Source organism: Patella vulgata, chromosome 4, assembly GCF_932274485.2.
Source record: "Patella vulgata chromosome 4, xgPatVulg1.2, whole genome shotgun sequence".
Classification (NCBI taxonomy): Eukaryota; Metazoa; Mollusca; class Gastropoda; family Patellidae; genus Patella; species Patella vulgata.
The window spans coordinates 20249188-20260281 of NC_065882.2; the positions used below are offsets into that span (position 1 = coordinate 20249188).

Here is an 11094-nt window from a genome sequence, read left to right on the forward strand (position 1 = left end):
GGTAAGTTTTCAGAATGATAAATGTCTGAAATTGTGGAATATGGAAACAAACTCTCTTCTCTCAAATGGGAAACGTGATGCAGTCTTCCTGTCAAATTTTTACTTAGATTTCCAGACCTTTTGCAAAATATTCTTGCTGATGTTTCTGGTAATGCTTGAATTAAAACACTTAGAGAAAAAGAACTCAAGACAAAAGTGTTTAACAATAAAGTTTTTAATTCATTGATACAGGGGCTTTGTATTCTTTTATACAATATCCAGGTCCTAATGGTTCTGCTGGTATTCCACGCCTAGAAAAAAAATATAAAATACATTGTGATAAGTATTCATACTCTGCACTTTCTGACCCATAAGTCCATGCTTAACTGTACAACCACTAAAGAATTAATCATCCTTTTTTAGACATTCCGATGCCACCGTGTTAATGATTTAAAAACAATTTAAATATTTTACCTGACCATTCTACAGTGATTCTCTATCAGTCTTGGAAAAGCTGCTGTTACATTATTGACTGATATATCACTCCATAATCTCTCTCCTACTGCTGATGCACGAGGCCTGAAATTATAGAATACATCAGTGGTATTGAAATTGCATAAATTATTCATTTTACACAATGTTAGTGGATATTTAGAGCTATTGTAGGATTTGTAGCCAATATGTTCAACCTATTCTATATTAGATTACATTACAATATGGTTTCCCTTATTTGTTCTCTGATTTTTGCACAATATCAATGATGACAAACCCTATAAAATGAATCGAAATATTATTAACATCTAATTTTAATATAGTATATATAGAGAGAAATGGGGTTTAACATCCACTCGACACAAACTAGGGCATTACAGGACTAACACATGGTTCAATTTTATTTAAACAATTCGCTTGCGCGTAGGCGTCTTTAGCAGTGGGAGGGAACTGGAGGACCCGGAGAAAACCCACGAGGTTGGACAAGTGACCCCACTCCTTGTCAGGTACAACCGGGAAATCAAAACCATGCCAGTTGATTCAATGACAGACCTTATGATACAACGCACACATGCTAACCATTCGGCCATCCACCACCCCTAATATAGTATAACACAGTATATAAAAAAATAAATCAAAACTTAACATCTGATTTTAATATATACTCTTCAAAAAAAGTAGGGGATATTCAAATGCAAATGCCTATGCAGGTTGTGATATGATAAATAGTCATGGACACTTGACATGCTTTGAGAGTATGTTCACAGATGAAGAACTTGTCGCCCCAACAGAACCACTGAGCTGCATGTGCGACACGCAATAGTGCCATACACGTGGGAGGGGTTCATTGTCAAATTTGACACTTCAAGGAAGGGTTGATGAAATCTGCCGCTTGCTGGGTTATCCTATCCAATGTTTGCTTTCCTATCGGTTCTTGCATAAGATTTACTGTTTAGCGTATCTTTAATTTAGTGTGTTACGTTTTAATTTGATCGGGAGACGTGTTCGTCGACATCAACCGACAACACTGCAAGAATTGGTCATGGCACTGCAAGAGGAGTGGGTCATATTGCCCCAAATCGTGATTGGACGGTTGATTAGGAGCATGCCACGACAAATTGCTGAATGTCTGAGGATTGGTGGAGCAATTACTCATTATTAAGACAAAAATTAAAAACGTCCATTTTCACTTTTGACAGTGTATCTCTTTGGGAGTGAAATGGGTCCGTCAGATAAGCCGCCCATATGAACTGTTTATGCTCATGTGTAGGCAATTGGTCTGTTATTAACATACACTGGTTACCTCTAATAAAAACAGCAGTGCATTTCCGCAGTTTTTTATTGTTTCTGAATATCCCCTACTTTTTTTGAAGAGTATAGTATAATACCCTTAACTGAAACAATATCCCCATATTAATACAAGTATAGGTAACATACCATATTGTGGTCATAAGATTTGTATCATCAATGTAAGTACTCCATAAGCTGGCTTCACCTCCTTTCACATGTTTCTTGTTTTCCATACTTCCTATTAAAGAAATAAAATATTCATAAAAAAACCCAACAATATTAAAGGCCCAATAATCCAGAATAATGCGTAGTCCAAACATTCAAATCGACTAAACCTAATGAAAGCTATGTTTATAAAGAAAAATATTCCTGATTACATTGTACTAATTGCATGTCCCAATCTTGTTTTTATCAAAAATATGTATCCGATACCTGAACAGTGATTCATTGCTACCCACAAATATCTAGCCCTTGTAAGTAATCACCACTGTTTGTAGATGATTTTATAATCTGTAATAATCACTGATTATAGATGGGTCTGTAATCACCACTGTTTGTAGATAAGTTTATTATCTGTAATCACCACTGATTATAGATGAGTTTATAATCTGTAATCACCATTGTTTGAAGCTGAGTTTATAATCTGTAATCACCACTGTTTGTAGATGAATTTATAATCTGTAATCTTCACTGATTATAGATGGGTCTATAATCACCACTGTTTGTAGATGAGTTTATTATCTGTAATCACCACTGATTATAGATGAGTTTATAATCTGTAATCACCACTGATTATAGATGAGTTTATAATCTGTAATCACCACTGATTATAAATGAATTTATAGTCTCTAATCACCATTGTTGGAAGCTGAGTTTATAATCTGTAATCACCACTGTTTGTAGACGAGTTTATAATCTGTAATCACCATTGTTTGAAGCTGAGTTTATAATCTGTAATAACCACTGTTTGTAGATGAGTTTATAATCTGTACTCACCACTGATTATAGATGAGTTTATAATCTGTAATCACCATTGTTTGTAGATGGGTTTATAATCTGTAATCACCATTGTTTGAAGCTGAGTTTATAATCTGTAATAACCACTGTTTGTAGATGAGTTTATAATCTGTACTCACCACTGATTATAGATGAGTTTATAATCTGTAATCACCATTGTTTGTAGATGGGTTTATAATCTGTAATCACCTCTGTTTGTAGATGAGTTTATAATATATATTCACCACTAACGTTCCCTTTCAACAAAAACTTACCATTAAAATCATATGGATCACATTGATAATATTTTATCCAGTCATTACTCTTAGATATATTATCTAAAAACCAACACGATGATAATATCGTCTCATACGCTGCTGCGGTTAACCTGGCTATTGTCGACTGCCAATCACTTTTCCATACTTGGTAAATAGTACCTGCTGACTAAAACAGAATGATAAATTGGATCAAGATGGAAAGAGAGATAGAGAAAAATGGGTTTAATGCCAACTCGACAAAAACTAGGTTATTTCGGGTCTAACATATGGTTCAATTTTATTTCAATAATTCACTTGCACATAAGTTTTTTTGGTAGAGGAGGGACACCAGAGGACCCAGGAAAAACCTATGAGGTTAGATATGCGAACTTACTCCTTGAAACGTGCAAATGTGGAGTCGAAACCACGCCACTTTACACAATGACAGACCTTGTGATCTAACGTGCCTTGCTGCGCCACAACCCCTAGATCAATATGGAGATGGGTCTAACATCTGGTAAAGCGTAACAAAATGGAATAAATTGATGCATCTTGTCATTTCTGTATTGCTCAATACAAATAAGACATTGAAAAAATTCAAACAGAAGTCAAATATAGTGCAACAAAATCTACTGATAGAATGAAATGGAGTTTCATAGTTTGTTACCACAATTCTTCTGTCATTTTTAGACTAACATGTGGTGTTTTAGCTTGGGTTTTGTGCTACTGTCATGTGAACTGTTATATACAGATAGGATCTGACTTTACATAATACTCTTCCTGTCATTTCACAAAGGGGAGCAAGCTTTAATATAGCCAAGGTTCATATCTGCCAACACCAGAATTTGAAGGGGCATTCAAGTTGCAAACCTAACCACACAGCAGTCCCCATATGGCCATCTTATGATAATATATTAACAGAAAACAATTCGGAATCATTGTCTGAAAGACACAGACTTCATATATAACTTTTATAACTGAATATGAATATTAATTCAAGTAATATACAGATTTCTAGGAATATTATTGTACTTACTAAGACACCATTATCATAGGCATCTTGCCATACTATGTTCTTCGTGTACAGATCTCTTACAATATTTAATACTCTAAAATATATATAGCAATACAGATGTCTTAAAATATTTAATACTTACTCACTGATGTCGAGAGCCGTGGTGGCTCAGTGAGAAAGACACTTACACTTGCTCGCTAATCAGGTCTCAGATTCGCTCTCGGTATTGACTAAGAAATTTCCTCAGGATTTTCCTGTACATTTTACCCTTGTCAGTGGTGCAAGACGGAGGGTCTGACAAGGACAGTGTCTGGTCGTTTGTGTGCACGTAAAATAACCCTTCAGTTGAAATTTGAAATAAGAGTAGGATGTAGCGCCACTGTCGGGGCAAAAATTCCATTATAGCACACTGCCCGTCTTCATTAGCCCAGTCGGTGCAGATGTCAGCTTTAATTCAGACATCCAGTTATGTTTGCTGAAACAATATATCTGGGACAATTTTAGAATTTCAGAATAAATTAAATCCTGATCTGCTCTCTTCCAGACAATAAACCAACTCTGTACATTTTTCATAAAATATAATAAAGTCATTAAACTCTTCATAAATGAAAGCCATACTTACTTTTGAAAATAATATTGTTCCAACTGAACAGCAGTATAGTTCATCTGTTTCATGAATTCTTTTATTTCTGGATTTGACTCCCTGTAAATTACAAATATAGGATGCATGTTTATAGTAATATCTTCTAAATTTTGGACAGAATCAACTAGTAATTGACAGAGAACCAGACTGCTACTTAAGAATATATACTAATGTAGCGTAAGTTGCAATATTTTGGAGATTGTCTTTGGTGTCACAGTCTAAAAATATTCTCACCTCACTTTATCATAGGCATCATTTTCAAATTTAAAATACATTTCCCCTTGTCAGTGATGCAGGATGGCGAAGGTCTGACAAGGACAGCTGTCTAGTCGTTTGGGTGGGACGAAAACCGAGGTCCCGTGTACACATTGGTGTGCTCGTAAAAGATCCCTTGACAGTTGGAATTCGATATAAGAGTAGGCCGTAGTGCCGCTGTCCGGGCAAAATTTCCCTCATAGCACACTGTATGGGGTATGCCCGTCTTCATTAGCCCAGTTCGCAGCAGAACAGTGGGACGTTAAACCCCATTTCATTTCATTTCATTTCCAACATCTAAATGCATAAGAACAGTTTCCTTTTCAGCCCCTGACAACTAAAAATTTTGATGGCACTTCTTAGACCAAGCCAGAATTTGATCCTTATTTTAGTTGCGAGTCAACATTGGTTATTGGCCAGTTATACGCAAGTCAGGATCGGTGTCACGCACCAGCATGGCAGGATATGCTTACTCTTTCTGGAACACCTAATACCACTTGTCACTGGGTTCATCTGTGACAAAAAGTCTCCTGCGACTGATTCTTATAGCTGACAGTTCTGTATTCATCTTGACAATACGTACTCTGTCAACTGATTTCAATTTTATGGCTGCCATTTAAAATTGTCTGTGTTGTGTGTGTTTGTGGAGCAGTTAGTTCTACACTGTCTATTTAAGCGGGGGCTCGCTAGCCTGAAGGTCGGGTGTTCGATCCCTGCATAGGCAGAGAAAGTTCACCCAGATTTTCCGGCGTGGTTCCCCCTTGTCAGTGATGCAGGACTGAGGGCCTGACAAGAACAGCTATCTAGTCATTCGGATCAGACAAATAACTGAGGTCCCGTGTACACATTGGCGTGCACGTAAAAGATCCCTTGACAGTTGGAATTCGATATAAGAGTAGGCCGTAGTGCAGCTGTCTGGGCAAAATTTCCCTCATAGCACACTGTATGGCGTATGCCCGTCTTCATTAACCCAGTTCAGAGCAAAACAGTAGGACGTTAAACCCCATTTCATTTCATTTCGTCTATTAAAGCTATCACAACTTACCAACATCTAAAATTAACGTCATTTCCACCTATATGAATATAATCATCAGGAAATAAACGGCCTACTTCTGCGAACAATGAATCTAGAAATTTGTATGTAGATTGACGAATTGGATTAATTGGACCAAACTGACCATTTGGTTTGTCTCCTGTATAACATTTGGTCAATAAATCTGGTTGACCTTTACCCCATGATAATGTATGTCCTGAAATGACAAAATTATAATTTAAAGTAAATAAATATCAAGACGAGATAGTTAAATTTGAAATGCTTGACTAGAGTAACCATTAATAGATAAATATTTGCCTGAAAGACAATAGGAGGAAGTTTGTCCATTATGAAACTTTCATGGCAGCAAATCGTTTAAGAAAAATGTTTCGAAGAAATTTTGGCAACTACCACCATCATACCCAAGTCTTGTAGATTTGAAATCTCAACATATGGCTTGCTCGACCAAACAGTATTTTCTATTTTCAATTGCAACTGGTAAATTTGAATGGCCAAGAGGTTCAGGAGAAGAATACTTCTGAAAATATTGTTTTGGGGTCGATTTTAATGCTAGAAATGTTTATTATAGGAAGGGAGCATTCCCCACCCAACCCCTGTGTCTAGGAACCTCGAAGCAATTCAACTTGGCCAGCACTTATGAAGGCAACAATTCTACAAGGAAATTTAGAATGCATAGTAAAACTAATGTATAAATGATAGTGAAATATACATTTAAAGAGAAAAAACAAAATTTGGAGCCAGAAGTTGATTTGTAGAACATTCTAATCTGGAGATGCTGATAATACAAAATTCCTGTTAATTAATGTGATGTAAATACCTGGTGTGTCAAATTCAACAATAACTCTAATTCCTCTTAATCTGCCATATTCTATAACTTGTATTATATCTGTCTTAGAATAAACATGGGTATATTTATTATAGGCTCCCTGCAATAAAAATATGTAAGTAAAGTTTACAATAAATATCTCCAAATGTTGTTTTATTACTGAGCTACATGTAGGTACATATCATATATATATATACAGACAAATGTAAAACAAATATTTTTTTTTTGCATTGTAACTAAGAATTAGAAATGTATTATGACTAAGGGGTAGATGATATCAAAATACAACTTTATTAATTAAGAGTTAGACATATATGCTTTACTAAGGAGTATATGGTATCTAAAACCAAGTTAGATATATATGATTGCCATGAAGGCTTTACTGAGGAGTTTATAGTAAAGCCATGTGGGTTTTATCAAGGAGTATATGGTATCTAAAACAAAGTTAGATATGAATGTGTTCATGGTATCAAAAAATGTACGACTGCCGTGTGGTCTTCACTAAGGAGTTTATGGTACCAAAACAATGTTAGATATATATGATTGCCATGTGGGCTTTACTAATTAAATAAGGTGTTTATGGTATCAAAACATATATGCTTGCTTGACTAACCGGTAGTTGATAAACAAACAGTTAGACATGTGCTTGATTTAAGGGAAGTTGGTATCATTTTTTTTTTTTTTTTTTTTTTGCTTTTTAATATGTGTGGAAAGAGAGGGACACTTAAAATATTATTTTGGGACGGAACCCCTCATAAGACATACATCCTGTCCTACCACAGAGTTCTGCTCTTGATTCAAATTTTGGTACAAATCTTGTTTGAGAGCTAAAAGATTTAATATAAATCAAAATACATAAAAGCAATTACCTTGTCTGATAAGTTTGGGAATTGTTCACTTTGATAAGGAAAAGAAATATCATCCACAATATGCCAGTGGAAAACATTGAACTTATTTAGCTCCATTGCATCCTGAAAAAGCAATTTTAATAAAATCATTAAAACAAATAATTATATACCGGACAAAATTCTAATAAATACAATTACGGTTTATTACAGAGCAACATTTTAATTATTTACACGATAAAGACTATAGAATCTTAGATGAAATGCTGCTTAGTAATTGAGTAATGTATTCCATCGTAGCTACTTTGTCACGAATATGTTCAGTTCAGTTATAAAATACCATTTAAACCGTTTAAAAATGGGTTCACTTTTTAAAATTAAAGCCAAAGTATGCCCCATACCAAAACAAATACCACATTACAAAACATTAAAATATCACAGTCATGGATATAAAAGGTAAGGCCATACAAAAAGGGTATTCAGGATCCAAGACAATCCTTCCTAAAAGACTGATGGGGGGGGGGCTGTGTTTTTATTTTGTCAAAGTACCACTAATGGGCTAAATGACATCTCATAAACTGGGTTGTGTACATATTTGAGCCTATTGTACATTTCCAGGGAAAGCATGTACTTGCCGTGCCGTGCCGTAATTAAAAGATTGTTTTAAAACAGGTCATGTAGCTCTTTTTAAAAGACGCAGGAGAATCTGAGAACCAGAATATTTTTCTGATATTGTCTAATATCATATTGTTATTTACAGAGAACATCGTAATCCTCATTCTGTCCATTTTCTCTAAAAAGTAGTAATTAAATTATCTTAAGATATCTGTAAATAGTAAACCAAAAACAACTGCTCTTCTTTCTTCCTACCATGATGAAATATTACTAACATTATATATAGTTATTATATAACTTACCAAGTTTTGTAGAAGAAGAGGAACTGATATAAAATGGTTTGATGTATCTATTAAAATACCTCTATAACCAAACCTAGGTTTATCTGTAACCTCAGATTCATTCACTAATAACTGTAAGAATAAATTATAAAATATATATAATTAAATGGACGAAATGTCCCCCCCCCCTTCCTATGTCATCTTGATAAGTAATCTAATTAAATCTTAATCAAACTGTCTCACCATTCCCATATCATCTAGAAAAGTAATCTAACGAATCGTCTCACCCACACCATTCACTTTGATAAGTAATCTTAACTAATTGTCTAACAATTTCCATATCATCTTAAAAAGTAAGCTAACTAAATTTCTCACCCTTATCATATCATCTTGATAAGTAATCTACCCCCTCCCCTCCAATATCATCTTGATAAGTAATCTAATTGTCTCACCCTTCCCTTAGCCTATCATCTTGAATCATCTTGATAATTAATCTAGCTAAAATTTATATCTTGCCATTCACATATCATCCTGATAAGGAAGCTTATTACCGAGTAATTCTCTCAGTATTTCCATACCATACAGGGAAGTAATTTAACCTACTGCCCCCCCCCCCCCTAATACCATCTTGATAAGTAATCAGTTGTCTCACCTGTCCCTTACCATCCCGATATGTAATCCAACTTAATGTCTCACGCTTTGATAAACCAAATGCCTCACCCTTATCATCTTGATAAGTAATCTGTCACACCCTTCCCATACCACCCTATAAAGTAATCTGTCTCACCCTTCCCATATCTTGATAAGTAATCTAACTGTCTCACCCTTCCCATATCATCCTGATAAATAAGCTGACTGAATGTTTCCAATCCTCTCATTGCACCCCATACTTCATTAGCCATCACCAAAGCTGCGGCATTGACAGATATATAATCTGAAACAAATCAGGAGAAACATTTTCCTGAAAACTGTATTTGTTAAAAAGTGAAGGATGGAAAATATCCTTAACTTCACCTATTAGCAATACAGCGTATAATCTTCTAGAAATGAATGTCAGAAATGTGTAATATTCTCTGAGCCATCCAAGACTCTTTAGATTTAAATTGTGATTAGTAATAGCCAATAATCAGATTATATTGTGTAGAAATCTTGTTTAATTAAATTGAGTGAATAAGAGCTTAATCTGGACACAAGCTGATTAGTTTTATGTGTTCTCTACTTCTTCAGACTTATTAAACCATTTTTTGGTCTATCTTATTGATCATCCCGAATATATGGTAGGATACAGACCACTTTTCTAGCAACATTACAACTACATGTACATTAAACATTCCCGATCAGTGTGTCATTAATAGCGTGGTTCCCCCCTTTTCAGTGATGCAGGACGGAGGGACTGACAAGGACAGATGTCTAATCGTTCGGATGGGACCAAAAACCGAGGTCTCGTATACACATTGCCGTGCATGTAAAAGATCCCTTGACAGTTGAAATTCGATATATAAGAGTAGGCCGTACTGCCGTTGTCCGGGCAAAATTTCACTCATAGCACATTGTATGGCGTATGCCCGTCTTCATTAGCCAATGTTCGGAGCAGAACAGTAGGACGTCAAACCCATTTCATTTCATTTTGTGTCATTAATAGTGGATATCAGTCAATTGTATCATTTGTTGTGAATCTAAGTACATGTGTAAACATAATTTAAAACAAAACTATCACTGTATAGACTAAAGTGATAAGAATGTATATCAGTGCTTTGATATATTGTATATGTATGAATGTGACGTGTAGAATACGATTGTACTGTAACTCAGTATCTTACATGATTCATCTGAATCAGCACGTGGTCTATCTCCATCATTACATGGTGTATTAACCTGTACCATTACTTCTGTTACTGAATCACCGACAGTAGTACTCTTAGAACCATTGGTGGCACCAGATTGTTGCTCCTTTGCTGCTGATCCCAATATGATGGCCGCATATCGATGAAAAGCTTCCTTCAGTATATTACAAGTGTTATTCGTGGCTCGAAAATCAAAATGGTCAGTGTCTATGATGTAAAAAAATTCTTTAGCATAATAAAAAGTTGGCATTGGCCATGGGTAAACGACCGAAGACTGATCAGCAGATACAGCTAACCCTGACTGTCCATAAAAAACAAATGCAACAACAAATAAATACAGATGATGTCTAGCCTCCATTGTGGTTTCTTCAATTATCAATATAATATTATGTCATGTCATATGATCAAAGTACATTAATATATATTAAGCATAGGCGTACGAGCTGGGGGGGGGGGGCTGGGTCTGGGGATGGGGGGACGGCCGCCCCCCCCCCCAATTTTGGCACCCAAATGCTGGGAAAATTTGGGCACACAATTGTACTTTGTAAAAGTTGTATAAAAAAATATTGTGTTCTTGAATGCGTCCAATTTAACAGGGAATTTATATTCATATTGTCTATAGTTAAGCAATTAAATAGAAATCTTAAGACTCAACCCTCTATTGTTTGGAGTACAGTAAGCCACGAATTACAGTTACATAAA

The 11094-nt window shown here is 35.3% G+C and overlaps 1 protein-coding gene across 1 annotated transcript; it reads right to left on the reverse strand.

The window, feature by feature from the left end:
- Positions 1 to 198: 198 nt before the first annotated feature.
- On the reverse strand, positions 199 to 10759 carry LOC126817450 (beta-hexosaminidase subunit beta). The gene is made up of 12 exons (XM_050544434.2): positions 10369 to 10759; positions 9373 to 9482; positions 8570 to 8680; positions 7677 to 7778; positions 6799 to 6907; positions 5973 to 6177; positions 4652 to 4732; positions 4051 to 4123; positions 3033 to 3201; positions 1909 to 1999; positions 454 to 558; positions 199 to 290 (listed from the first exon to the last, which is right to left on the reverse strand). The coding sequence occupies exons 1-12, from the start codon at positions 10748 to 10750 to the stop codon at positions 215 to 217; spliced, it is 1614 nt and encodes a 537-aa protein (XP_050400391.1). The 5' UTR covers positions 10751 to 10759; the 3' UTR covers positions 199 to 214.
- Positions 10760 to 11094: the final 335 nt, after the last annotated feature.